The 15,229-nt window shown below is 39.0% G+C and overlaps 1 protein-coding gene across 1 annotated transcript in view; it reads left to right on the forward strand.

Annotated features, from left to right (window-relative positions):
• The window catches only part of COL15A1 (collagen type XV alpha 1 chain), a 113,571-nt gene that overhangs the window by 56,778 nt on the left and 41,564 nt on the right, over positions 1-15,229 (forward strand). The window contains 4 exon segments of the mRNA XM_071736270.1: positions 3,605-3,682; positions 5,861-5,896; positions 6,526-6,678; positions 9,997-10,065. Coding sequence (XP_071592371.1) covers positions 3,605-3,682; positions 5,861-5,896; positions 6,526-6,678; positions 9,997-10,065 — 336 coding nt within the window.

Below are 15,229 nucleotides of genomic sequence, written 5' to 3' on the forward strand. Positions count from 1 at the left end.
TATTTAAAATTTAAAATATTTTTTCAATAAAATGAAGATGCTTAGTGTCTTAAGGCTTGCTATCATAAGCCCCCTTTATGACCAGGCCTGTTTTGCCGTAAGGGAGGATAATATTTATATTTAAATTTTAAAATATAAAGAGTAATAGAAAAGCAAAAAAATTATTATGATTATTTGCTGCATCTACTTATTTGCTGCAATCTACTTATGTAGATTACTTGCTGCATTATTATCTGCACAATAGATGCATCTATTATTGTAATTATTTGCTGCATCTACTGATTCTACTGCATCTTCTGATCAGAATGACACCCCAAAATAATAAATCAGAATGACACACCAAATTGCATCTAACTGCTATGATCCTGTTCAGTACTTTTTTCCTGAATCCAAGACAGATCCAATTGAATGGATGTTTATGACTGCAATTCCATGAAAACCTGTTGGCAGGTGTAAAATACACTTAGCTTAATGCTATATTTGCTTTATTTGCTGCATTGACAATGTGCAGTTAGATTAAAAGGTCTTCTTTAATAATATAAAGAGAATTCAAAGAAAATTAAGAAATATATCATAGAACCATGTCATAGAATGTCAGGTTGGAACTCAAGGATCATCTGGTCCAACCCTTCAATTTTTGTTTATATGAGATGTCTCAGCACCTTGTTGAGCTGAGACTTAAGACCTTCCAAAGTGGGGGAATCCATCACTTCCCCTGGGAGACCATTCCAATGTCTGACTGTCCTCAAAGAGAAAAATTTTCCTCGTGTTCAAACAGAATCTCACCAAGAGTGACTTGTGCCCACTGCATGTCTTGTACATGTGACTTCTTGTAAATAGGGAATCTCCATTTTCTTCGTAGCCACTCTTTAATTACTGGAACATCATAATTAGGTCTCCCCAAGCCTTCTCTTCTCAAGGCTGAACAAACCTATTTTTCTCAGCCTCTCCCCATATGGCAGGTGCTCCAGTCCTCGTGGCCCTCCTTTGGGCCCTCTCCAGACTGTCCACACCATTAATATTCCAGGTGCAGTCCAACAAGTGCTAAGTAGAGTGGGATGATGACTTCTTTCTGCTGTTGATGCCCTTGTTGATGCAGCCCAGCATCCTGTTGGCTTGCTTTGCTGCTGCAGCACACAGTTTGCCCATGTTGAGCCTGTTGCCCACCAAGACCCCAAGGTCCTTTTCCACAAGGCTGCTATCTAGCCAAGTTGGTCCCAGTCTGAACTGCAGTCCTGGGTTATGTGTTCACAGGTGCAAGACCTTGTGCTTCTCTACATTAAACTTCATAAATTTCCTGTTAGACCATTTCTCCAGTCTAAGTCATCCTGAAGGGTGGCTCTCCCTTCTGGGGTGTCAACATCTCCACTCATCTCGGTATCATCAGCAAACTTCATCAATCTGCTCTTGATCCCATCATCCAAGTCACTTACAAAAATGTTAAATAGCATCAGGCCCAATATTGACCCCTGGGTGACTCCACTTGTGACTGGTTGCCAGTTGGATGATGAACTTTTTACTATCACCCTCTAGGTATGGTCTGTCAGCTAGTTCCCCACCCACTGCACAGACCACTTTCCTGGGCCAAGCCAGTTTCTCCAGCAAGAGGCTGTGGTACTGTATCAAAAGCCTTGGAAAAGTCCAGGTAGATGATGTACACCTGCATCAGCCAAGCGGGTTACTTTGTCATAGAAGGCAATACAGTTTGTCAGGCACAATTAGCCCCTGGTAAATCCATATTGGCTTTTCCTGATCACATGCTTTAAGTGACTTGTGATAGTCCCCAGGAGAATTCACTCCATGACTTTCCCAGGCACCCAGGTGAGGCTAATGGGTCTGCAATTGCTTGGATCCTCCTTGGAACCCTCCTTAAAGATGGGGGTGACATTAGCCTTCCTTCAGTCTTCAGGGGTGTCTCCTGACAGGTATTAATTCATCTTCTATTTTAAAGAATGCTGTATTCTCAGTTGTGCACTCTAGGATTTCACAAGCTATAATATTAACTACTTTTAGCCAGCCGTTGTTCTGATGCAACAGAAATCATTCTTGTCTACTTACAGGTAATTCCTGGGAAACATATCAGTTAAAAAAGTAGAAGTTAAATGTTAACCAGGCTACTGAAATACATCTTCAGGAGAATCATGACAGGTCTGCAGACTGCTGAAGCAAAAAGTCTAGCTATGAGGAGTACAGACCCATACATTCCCACACATTCAGATGACCTAAAAAATCAGTGCCCTGGTCTCCAAAGATCTGCATATGTTTGCACACTCTGAATAAACAAAGTGAGACCTATTCACAGCAGAAATATGTGGATGAAAAACCTTATTCAGTAACACATTGAAATTGTTGTGTAATAAAGGTCTTTGGTTGAAATACTGATTTGAGAAGACTAGACAGTTATGTGCAGTTTCCAGCAGGCTTGTCCTTGCTGAGTCAAGATCTTCTTTCTTCTCATGAGAAACATGTTGGAAATGTTTGGGTAAAGGCTGCCTTTTGTAACAGGAAATACTAACCAGTCTACATTGCATCTGATACTGATGTGATGGTGATCTAATTAAATACATACTATCTAAATGGCACATGAAGTTTAATTGCCTCATGGCATTGATTAATATTTTCTTTCTGGTTTGTTTGTTTGTGTTTTTTAAAGTAGCTCACAAATGCATGAATACACCCTGAAGTGAATGACAAAGCTTCAAACATTTCCTGCTAGCTACATAGGAAACACAATTCTAAAAACGTAGCAGAAATAAGCAGCTTTAGAGCAATGAAACTTAAAATTGCTAAGCATCAGAGCAGAGAAAAAGAATGGTTTTCCTTCTGCAATCCTTTGCATGCTTCTCCAAAACAGATGAATTAATACACGGAGGCCACACCTGTAAATTTAATTAAAAGCTTTCAGGATCTAATTTTAAAAACATAGGTCATGCAAATATACATTAAACTGTTCCCTTTCTTACATGTCAAGATACTGTGGGCTGGACTTCATTACCTCTAGTGACTGACTAGTTGACCCTGCAGAGCTCTTTTTTACCAGTCTGACTGCTCACTTAAAAACATCCTCAGTCATGGGATACTCACAGGAAACCATGTGGCGAACTAAATACACATTTTTCAATGCAAAACTTAAGCAAGGTATCACACAGAACACCTGGGTCACTTTCTGACTTTGTCAATATCAACGTCTTCTCAACGAGCTCTCATCTGGCACGGAAGTTGCCAAGAGTGTGGATGGCTGAAGTGCATGTGGATTTCAAACTCATCACATCTGGGGCTTCAAATTTATCACATCTGTAGTAGTGTTGCCAAAACTTGCTGGGACAGCACCATTAATTTTTGTGCCAACTTTATTTTTACATAATGTGGGCTTATTTCGTGATTTAGCTTTCTCTTAAAATATACTTAAATTCTGTTTTGATACAAAACCAAACTCTCAGAAGAAAAACAAATGTTAAAACTTAATGGTGCTAAGTGCCACTTCATGCTATACTCTTTCATCCTATGACTGCATCATCATCATTTTGGTCCAAAATACTTTCATGCATGTGCTAGGAAGAAGGCTCTCAAGCAGCACCTGGTTTACATTTACTGTCATCTGCAGGGTCCTCAAGGTCTTCCTGGTCTTGATGGAGTGGCTGGCCCACCAGGACAGAAGGGAGAAAAGTTAAGTTAAATGTCTGTCTTTCTCTTACTTTAGTGGAAAACCTTTGTCAATTGTAGGCTGTAAACTGATAAAGAGCTGTCCCTGCAACATGGTACTGGTTGGCTTTAATATTTTTTAATTGAATACAACTTCTAATGGCTTATTAGAACACATCTCAAAAGGCATATTCAGAAATTCAAAGTTCTCTATTGGGTATAGCATGCAATATTAAAAATGTAATATGAGCTACTCTGTTGTGGTTCACCAGGGAAAGTCAATCATGATTGGATCCATTCAGGTGAATCTGGAGGGTGAAAGACAGAACTTTAGCCAGTCCAGACTGGCACAGACTGTTGTCATAATCCCTGCAGAAAGCACCCTCCATGGTGCATGTGTATACCAGGGCATTTGGAATTACTTGTAAACCTGGATTCTGTGGACCAGTGACACATGAAGTTTTCTATGCCTCTGCAGCAGCCCTTATTTGTCTTAACTGCTGACTACTGCACTGCTGCTGTCCCCAACTATGATATCCCAGCCCCACATCTGTGGTAGTTCCAGCCTTCACTCAGCCCTTAATGAAACATTTCAGTGTCCTAACCTGGCAGCAAAGGGTTAGTTTTCTGTTGATGTGCTGTACTGGTTGGCTCCATGCATGATCAGATGAGCACTATAGAACTAAAACCTACATATTGCAAAACTGCCACTATTTTAAATTTCTACCTATTACAGCATACGGGTTTTTTTTGCACCCCACTTCAAGACGGATGTGAAGACAAAGGCTACACGAGATTTTGATCCTCCAGTGAGCTTCTATGCCCCGCTTTATACACAAGAATTTTAAAGTCAGTTCCCAAATGTACATTGAAAGATTTTATGCTATTTTGGGAAATAAAAGGCAAGTCCTAAATGGCCAGCATATTACTCTTTTTTTTTTTTTTTCCCCCTTTTTTTCATTTTAAATCACAAGGGTTTTTTTCAATCACGTTTGGAGAATGAAGTTGTGATTTCAAAAGCCTGTATTTGTCAAAACTTCAGCACACATGGGAACTAGTAGCTATCCAGAAAATTCAGGCATCTGAAACTTGTGTCCATTGTAATTGGTAGTGTTTTACACAAGTCTAGCTGAAGTAAAGGAAACCTAATTTGCATATTATATGAAATATAACTGATCTGGAAAGGGAAATAATTGGAAAAAAATGTTCAAAAAGGGCATAATTCTCAAAACAAAGGACATAACCTTAAAATGTTTTGCCTCAGTGAGATTGTTTTCTTCATTGTGTATATTTGATAAAATTTAATTAGAAATGAAACACTGCATACTTGCACCTGCTCAATACAATCCCCAGCACCTTGGGATTATAGGAATTTTCCATTCCTACTATTAATTTTTTCTGAAAGCCTTGGTTTTCTATTCCTACTATTAATTTTTTCTGAAAACCTTTTAATCTATTGCAATCTCTATTTTTAATCAAGCCGGAGAAGGTAACAGGAAGAAACTGCAGGATGCACTGAAAGTAAAGTCAGTTTGTTCCTTGGAGTGAAATTTGATGTGTTTTTTTGCCATTCCTTTTGAAAGAAAACATTGTTATCTTTTGCTCCAGCTGACTACTAATTTTTTTTTTTCAGATCATACCCACACAATATTTCTATTGAATAAATAAGGACAGGAGCTCACCAATATAACAGTTGATTTGGTTAGATTGTGTGGAAACTCAAAAAGAAATATTTGCATGCTGTGACTTTTTGTCTGTTCCATGAATTAGAGGTGGCAAACGCAGTATTTAAGCAAAGTGTAAAAAAGCAAAAGAAAGAGCTTGATTGCTGCAGCCTTACAACCACACAAGTCATTGCGTTCCTTCTTTGGAACTGTGCCCTAGACAAGATGTGTGTTTCTGCTTCTGTATCCCATGACAGTTTTGAAATCTAAGTTCAGAGACAGAAATTCTGTGTGCTCCAGACCCTTAAAATCTTCAGCAATCAATGAAATAAAAAATTACATCCTGACTGCATACTAGATCAGAGTTATTAACTGTAACTCGTGAATCAGAAGTTGTTTTTTTGAGTAAGTTTTCTAATGTTCCATGTAAAGGACATTATAAGATCAAATTGAACATCACAGAAATCTGCATTTAGGAAAAATATTGTAAGTGTGCTTTTGTTGCATGTCTAATGCTCTACTCCAAGTAATTAGAATTGATTTTCTTTCTACAGGGTGATCAAGGTCTTCCTGGTTCTATTGGTCCAAAGGTAAAAAGAAGTCTTTGTAGGATAACAGTGTCACACTAATACAACACACTACTGGAAAGAGATGAGAAGTCCAAAATCTTATTATTGTGAAATATAATGAAGTTGGCAAACTTAGCTTCTCAGCTGACCGAAGTAATTGAAAATTACTAGGTGGGTGGAGCTCCTCCTGAGTAAGGACAGGCTGAGATAGTTCGGGTTGTTTAACCTATATGAGATAAGGCTCAAGGAAAGCCTTACTGTGGTCTTTCAGGGAGCCTACAGAATAGATGAGGAGGGACTTCATCAGGCAGTGTAGCAATAGGATGATGGGTAATGGTTTTAAACTGAAAAAGGATATATTTAGATTGGATATTAGGAAGAAATCAGTTGAAGTGAAAGTGGTAAGACATTGGAGTAGACTGCCCAGAGAAGTTGTGGATATGTCTGCCCTGGCAGTGCTGGAAGCCAAGCGGGATCAGCTCTGAGCAACCTCATCTAGTGGAAGATATCCCATGCTCATAGTAGATGGGGTGATCTAGATGATCTTTAAGCTCCTTTCCAACCCAAACCATTCTATGATTCTGTGATTCTACTTGCTTGCATCTACATATGCGTACTCAATGTACCAGTAGACCGAACTTCTATTTTAGGGTGATACTGGAGATGCTGGATCAGTAGGCCCCAAAGGAGACGCTGGTGCTGCTGGGTCACCTGGGAAACCTGGACCACCAGGATCTCCTGGGCCACCTGGGCCCCCTGGACCTTGTGGACCCCCAGGACAAAGCTACAGTTTGGGATATGAGGTATTTAGTTATTATGGCGTTTGTCATAGCTATGGATCTACTTCCTTCAGAGGACCAGTGTAATGCACTATATATTTCACAGTTATTTAAGGCTGAATTGATGACAGGCAGTGTCCATTGCTGTAGACTGAAATTTGTCTAGTGTAACCTACAATCTTTTTTGCATCTGAGTATGTAATTGGCCATGCTTATACCATGGAAATAATGGATTTTGGGGGGTCAATTTTCATTAATATATTCAATAGTGACTGTGTTTAAATGCTATTTTTTATGCTAATATCACTGCTAATATATAATACTTGAATACTTTACTACAAGGAAGAATTCTTAATCATATTTTTCCCCATGTAAGTAATTTAAAGCAATGATCAAAATATACACAGAGACCACAATATTCATTAAAATCAAAGTGCAGATCCCCATTCAGCTGTGACTTTTCCCATGCTGTCATTCTTGAGGCTATGAGTTTATTTTAGACACATAAATTATTTAACATGTAAATACAGAGACATGATGGACATTTCTGAACCCATGGTCAGTTTTACTCAGAACAAAAATGTCCTATTAAAAAAAATAAACTACAGGTGCTATTTTTTCTACTTCTGAAAAAAATGCCTTCATCACTTGATCTCTCAAAAATACGATGGAACCCATCTCTAACTGCACTGTCATCTTGGCAGGCTTAATGTTGAACTTCATCTACACCAAAAACTAGCATGATTTTAATTTCCCTGAGAGAAACAGTACTGTTAACAGGCTTTCCAGTTCTAGTTGATCTTCTGGATGCCCATTCCCTGCCATCTGTTAAGGCAGCACCATGGTCTGCCAGTTCATAGGGCAATGCTACCTTTTGGTTGGAAGTTTTTTATTGCTGTAAGGCTGTTTCTACAAAACATTCCTGTTAGCACTTGTTAGCATCTGTGATCAGCTAAGTGAAAAAAAGCAAATGGTACTTCCACTTGCCAAATGAACAGAAGGTGACTGGTAAACCCATTGAAAACATGCAGATGTCAAAAGTGATGGTCTGCTATAAAAAGCAGGCATCAGACACTCTCTAAAAAGGGAAAAATATATTGGCAGGGTGGAGGCAAGGCAAAGAAGGATGCAGCACAGCTTGGGATTTACCCTAAGTAGCAAGTGTTTAGTTAAACAAGCTTAACAGAGTATCAGCAGATTTTCTGTTGATACACTGATGACTGATGGAGGAGCAAAATGGGAGTCTGAATAGCATTCAGTCTCAGGTGAAATTGCATGAAATTACTTGATCCAACCTGATGACTCTCAAAAGAAAGGACCCTAAAAGGAAGAACTTGATTCCAGCTGTGCACTCCTGCTTCTTTCAGTGTCATTTTTACGGAGTTGGTAAAAAAAGGCAAAAGAACAAGATTTCTTTTTCCCTGGAGGTCAGATTAGTTGATGTTTTCCATAACTTCAGCATTAGGCTGCCATTCCATAGCAGTTTAAGCTTACCTTATTGGTCTTCCATACTTTCCCTTACAATATCTCCAGACTGCATCAGACCTATAGTAATCTGAGCCATTTCAAGTCACTAACTAGAAGAAAGTGAGGCAGGCAAGGAGCAAGGATCCTCTAAGCACTGGCTGATACAGAGGCTCCTTGTATCAGAGCTGGAAATTCTGCTTTGCTTCTATTCCTCTTCTCATATGCAGCCATTCCTGGCACATGCCTGCCCTCCACATGTACTAACATCCAGTGTTTCACCAATCCTCCCACAAACCAAGTTAATTTACTAATATTTTAGAGAACTATCAGCCCCCAAAAATGTAATGTATATTATCACATTTCAGTGATTTAATGTGGCTCACAGGAAAGCAAGAGGATTCAATACATGGCACAGACGTTGAAAAAGAAGCGGGGATAGTTGTGAGCAAAGAAACATCAAGATTTTCCCTTTTCATGAAGAGGAAACAATTAAGCCAGCACAGCTGCACATAAAACTGCATCTAAAAGCAAGTGAATAGTTTCCTGCTGGCATGGTTCATCCAGATGGTTTGAAGCACAGTCTGACAAGTTTTATTTTAGGCAAGGGATAGGAACATATAGCTTGGATGGTACTGAATGTAAAAAGGATAACTATAGCAAGTTGCGAGTCTATTTTTTTGGTTGCTTTGGAACTAGCAGCTCCTGGTTCTGCCATGGATTTGGAATGTCACAGTCAGAAAAAATGAGAGCTGGAAGAAGTTTGATGCTTTCTGCGTAGTCTCCTTTCAAATCCCTAGACAATCTCCACAGGAAATACAGATGCTGCTCTCAAGGTCTTCTACTTTACAGAGATATTTCTGTAGTCAGCAGATGGCCATGACAATGGTCAGCAGGCTGGAGCACCTGATCTATGCAGAATTGAGTTTGTTTCGTCTGGAGAAGGCTAAAATGATTTAGCTCCCTAAATAAGGCTTATTTAAAAGACACAAGGCGAGTATATTTACAGCAGGGAACAGAGTAATGAGCAACAACAACCATAAATTGGAAGTTCTGACTTGATACAAGTAAAATATTTTTCATCTTCACAACAGCCAAGCATTGGAACATGTGCTTGGAGAGGCTGCAGAAAATCCATCTCTGGAGGGTTCCAAAACCTGAGGGGACAAAGTACTGAGCAACCTGATTTTAATTCACTACTAATGTTGCTTTCAGCAGCAGGTGAGAGTAGGTAGACTCTGAGATCCCTCCCAACATAATTAATTCCACAATTTTGTGATAAAACTTCTTTTTTCTAATCAGTTTAATTTCAGTAAGCTCTATTTTAAGTAGAAGTTCGTCATTCAACTGGGAGAATTAGGAAGAATCTTCATTTTTTAATGTTTGCTGCTTTTAATAAACTGCCTGTAAGTTCTCCCTGCCTTAAATCAGTTGCAGATGTGACCATTAATAGGCATTGCAGTATTTCAGTAGTCAAGTGACAGGTAAATGCTAAACAGAAAAATACTGCTAAATCATGCTTAAATGTTCCACATACTTAAAATTGTGATGCTGTCTCACTTCTGCCTGATGCTGTCCAGCCTGAAGTGATGGAGAAATGGTGTTGAATTGGCAAGACTGTAAAGACTGGATTTTCTGTAAGGAAGACAACATGCCCTAATTTCTTTTGTGTGGAAGTTATCTACTGAACATCATGCATTGGTCAAAAAGGGGTTAATGAGGAAAGATAAAAATATGTGTATACAGTTTCTTTGAAATTTTCTTTAGGACTCCAGAAAACAGAGAAGTTGGGGGGAAAAATAAAGAAGAAAATAAATTTTAAAAAAAAAAATTAAAAGTAAATTCTTAAATTTTGTAACATTTTTTCTCTTCCACTAGGACATGGAAGGATCAGGTACCATTGGCCTGTTAAGTAAATCCAGAATTCCCGGATCAAGAGAGCCAAAGGTAAGAGGAAATTGTGGGGAAGAGGAGAGTTGTTTATTGTTGGTTGTGGGTTGTTTGTTTTTTTCTCAAATCCAGAAGTGTCTTCCTCTCTGCTTTTGGGAAATGCATAACCCCAGTCAGCTATAGATCTGTAGTCACTGTGTTGCACTGGATTCAGTTGCTCCAGGTTGACATTACAATGTCATTCTACATAAAACTACATACATCTGTGTCCTCTGAAGAATCTAAATGGCATTTCTCTGATACCTGATTAGCTTATGAGTTTTAGTTTCTGCTCTGTTATATTTTTGAGAGATCAAAAGATGAAGTAGGGTTTTTTGTATTATTTAGTACTCTATTTCTCGTTTTACCCTAATATATTCTCTTCTTGCTTAATAAAGATGAATTCAATATACTGGAACACCATTTAAAATAAATGTTCTCAGTAGTGTGGAAGCTATGTCCCACAAGAAGCATTTTTTTTCCTCCATCACTGTGTCTCAGTAAATTTTTGCTAGTGTTGGCTGCTTTAAAACGTAAAGTAGAGAATATGGGAATAAAATACATTAATACTTACCAGATCATTTGGATGCTTAAAATTTGTCATCTTAATTCTTAACAATAATATCAAAACTGCAGTCTGTGATGCCTTCCCCAAAGCAGGCAGTTATCCAGCATTCCTTCCCCTTGAGCTGCCTGCATTGTTCTAGTTTAGGGTTCAGAAACCTTCCCCCTGTGATTACAAGTGCTGATGATTATGATCTTGAGTTATGGTAGATGTCAGATTGAATGCCAGGCAACAGAGCTCCATCCCTGAAAACAAGGCAAACTCTATACTGGAATACAGCACAAAAAGCATTGCCAGCAGATACAGAGTTATTCTTGTAGCCCATTACTCAGGACTAGTGAGCCTGCACTGCAATACTGAATCAATTCTTTTCAGACCCCACTTAAAGAAAGATGTGGAGAAGACAGAGGCAGCCCAGCAGTGAGCTATACAGATGGCATGGGGCCTTGAGTGAGCGGTGAGGAAAAGCTGAAGAAAAGCAAATGGTTTAGTCTGAAAAAGGAGACAAAGGCACGATCTAATAGCTGCTTATAAGTCTTTGAGGGGCAATTGCAAGTATGGTGAAGCTAAATTGTTCCTTACAGTGCCAGGTGGTGAAAAAAGAAACAATGGTCACAGTTCTCAGCTTGAGACATTCCTGCTAAGCCTTAGAAAATACCTGTTCACAAGGAGGTTGGTGCAGAACTGGAGCAGTTTGCCCAGAGGTGCTGTGGAAGCTCTGTTCTTAGACGTTTTGAAGACTTGGCTGGCAAGAGCCATGACTGACCTGATCTAGAGCTGGTGGCAGTTCTCCTTCAAGGTGATAACTGGATTGGAAGCCCTCCAGAGGCCCTGTACAACCCTGTTTTATGATTCCATGAATCATCACAAATTAACCGAACACTAGAGACAGAAGCGAGTTTGACAAGCTCTTTACTGTGCTGATTTAAATTACTAATAACTGTGAGTCACCAGGTTATAGCTGACACAGTTTAGTTATATTTTTCTAGGTACTAAACAAATGGTGAAGAAAAATAGAGTTTAGAAAGTAAGAATAGAATTCATTAGTTGAAACAAGCTACTGCCTGAAAGGCAGTGCCCAAAACCAATTCCAAAATTATCTACTCTGACCTGCCTAAATGACAGCCCTACTCTCAGTTTTGGTTTTAAAGCAGACATTGTTTCCAAGTCATTCAGCTATAAATACTGAAAAAATGTCTTCCTGCAGCTGGGTAAAATCTTGGACTTTTTGTTTTTCCTGTTTTTGGCATTATCATTCCAAAAATCTTGACGTAAAGAGGGTACAGAACAGCTTTCCTGTAATCATTAAAATTACTATACACATTTACTGGCACTGCACAAAAACATTATGAGCCACTTACACCATGTGACAATTCCAGAGGTCCCTGACTGTGTGAGAATGAAAATAGAATGTCTGCTTCTAAGAGGGAGATAACTCAAAGCAGCCGCTAGGAAATAAAGTACATTTATTTGCATTGCATTTGTACCTCTTGAATTTTTATTAATATTTTATAAGAAAGTAGCTGTTATGTTTTGAAATTGAAGTAACAAAATTATTTTGTCTGTAGGCTCAGCAATAATTTCCAATGTTTCTCTTTTCTTGTAAGGAATTGAAAACAACAAGTGTACTTGGACAACTTTATTTCTAGTATTTTCTAAAAATATGTGTAGTATGCAATAACAAGATTAAAGCAGTATTAGTAAGAAAAAAAATATCTAGATGCAAGATAATAGAGAACAAGACAGTATTTATTGTAACAAAAACATAAAACAATGCTCACATTCTATTAGTCTTTGTTGATACTACTGGTCTCTCCGATTGTTTTTGGAACAGTTGTGGATATGAATTAGGGAGTTTTTTTAGAAAATTTATTATGAAATGCTACATGGATTTATCAGTAAGTTCAATGTAATTTTATATGGCTCTGCAGGAAGACATGGACAGCATGGGCCACTAGGACTAAAGGTACCCTATATAGCAAGTAACATTCAAAGGCTAATATATTTTACTTTGGCATATGTTTTTTTATTTTTACATTTCCAGCATTTGCCTTAACAAAACAGATTTTGTTTAACATTCATATGCTAACTATGGGACAAATTTTGTTCCCATTTATACTGGCTGGGTATCCACCCAGAATCCGTATAAATAGAATTCTTTCACATCCACAGCAGAACAGAGTAAATACCAGCTGGGCCATTACATTCCAAGCCAGTTGGTGTAGCATAGCATTTTTATTTAATATTTTAGGACATTGGGCAGAGGTTTTTTTGTCACTTATTTATACATCATTCTGGATTCCAAGAGGTTACCTGTCTGCTGTCAAAAAGAACATTGCAAGAAGAGACCTAGCATGATCCCAGAAAGTGGCAGGAAAAATTGTGGGAGGTGCCCAGGAGAAAGAAGGGAGCTGTCACAACTACTGAATATTTCCACTGTGATGGTTCTATTGGTTAAATAAACCATGAGGGAGACTAAAAGAGACCTAAAAAACTAAAGTAAAAAAGGGCAGATTCACAGAATCAAATCAGACAGGAAGAAGCTTTTTCTGTTCCTATGTAAAGCTTGAGTACCACTCATATTAGTAGCACAGCTTAACACCTTTTCAGCATCTTTAATGTGAAGTTAAAGAAATCTGAAGTCATTGTTTCCCTGGGAAATTACAGAAACCTTGAGGGACCAGGAAATGGAAAACAATAGGTGGGGGGGACCATCCTCTTCCTAAAATTTACACCCGAACACAGACAACACAGGTCACTGACTACCCAAAAAGTGCATTGCCAGCAAGGTCAGCATCTATCTGTTTCATAGAGCAGCAATGAAAGGTCTGGTCAGTCCCCTATATCTAGAGCCCATAGAGCTCAGCTTATAGGGCTGAAAAAAGTCCCTCCATTGGGTACTACTGTAAATGATGAAGGACAACCATACTTAAAAATGAAAAAAATCATGTGTTAGTAAATAATACTACAAAGAACTGCCTAGGATAGATTCTAGGGACATGAGAAGAGACTGACCCCCCCCTGGCTACAAACTCCTTCCAGGGAGTTGTAGAGAGTGATGAGGTCTCCCCTGAGCCTCCTCTTCTCCAGGCTGAACACCCCCAGCTCCCTCAGCCCTTCCTCACAGGATCTGTGCTCGATCCCTTCACAGCCTCCTTGTTCTTCTCTGGACCTGCTCCAGGACCTCAATCTCCTTCCTAAACTGAGGGGCCCAGAACTGAACACAGTACTCGAGGTGTGGCCTCACCAGTGCTGAGTACAGGGGCAGAATCACTTCCTTGGACCTGCTGGCCACGCTGTTCCTGATCCAGGCCAGGATGCCATTGGCCTTCTTGGCCACCTGGGCACACTGTTGGCTCATGTTCAGCTTCCTGTCAATCCAGACTCCCAGGTCCCTTTCTGCCTGGCTGAAACCCTAGGGATTAAACCCTAAGGAGGCTTCTCTCAAAAAACGGAACCCTTTCATAGATAAATTGTGATCATCAGAAGCTCGTGTAATTTGTTTAGGACTTCTGTTTAAAATATGGTTAAAATTGCATTTAAAATCCTCAAGTGCACAATACTTTGGTATCATTTTGTGAGGCCCTTTACATTTGCATCAGAACAAAAATGAAAATCAGCAGTGCTTATATATAAAGGTCCCTGTGCATCCCTAGTCCTTAAGCTAACACCCCACACGAGAGTACTACCCCCCAACACACATCTGTGGTACAGTAGCAGGCTCATGCCATGTTGTGCAGGGGCCTCAGGGACCATGAACTGCGATCTGGTGTTCAACACTGAGGTTACTGGTATTTGTTTCTGTGTTAGAACCTGCTCATCATCCTACATCAGGCTCCCCTAACCAACACCTGACCAATGAGGAGGTACAAAATTATAGAAATTATGATTTCAAGGACCTCCAGAGGTCATCTAGACAAATATCACAATCAGAGATCATGCTAGATCACATCAACAATGGATTTTGAACCTCCAGAGAGGTTCCAAAAAACTCTATGGGAATCTTATTCTAATGCTTCACTGTCCTCTTAAGACACTCACAAAAACTTCTGCTAGTCCTTAGCTGACGTAGCTGAGTGCTGGGACACATAGAAAATAATAAAATAATAAAAAACAAAACAGAACATTACACTTAAAAAAATAAGTAAACTTTCTCTTGCATTTGGGACGTTGCATGAGGAAACAAGATAAAATTATTAATCTGCCCTTTTGCTTGCTGAATATTTACAAGAGTGTTGCCACAGACTTCTAGCAGCATCTGCTTGTTTATTTTTTACAGAAGAAAAACAATGTAGCAGGCCTCTGCTTGCCATAAATCCCATCTGCTGCGCATATTTTGAATGTTGTAATTTCAGAGATATTTGCCAGCATATTAATTAAAGCTGATGCATTTATGCATAGAACAGTTGTTTAACTCTGCTTTTTCTAATCTGTTTGAGACTGTATTTTCTTAATTATTATACATCCAGAGCTTTGATATATGGCCCTTGTTTGCGTAATTTTTGCTGTTGATGTGATAGCTATAATTCAAATGCATGCTGTATTGTAAGTGAAGTGACAACAGTGCTATTTAAAAATAATCAACCTATCTCTCCAAGGATCACATGTCAGAAGATC

The sequence above is a fragment of the Heliangelus exortis genome, chromosome 2, assembly GCF_036169615.1.
Source record: "Heliangelus exortis chromosome 2, bHelExo1.hap1, whole genome shotgun sequence".
Lineage (NCBI taxonomy): Eukaryota > Metazoa > Chordata > Aves > Apodiformes > Trochilidae > Heliangelus > Heliangelus exortis.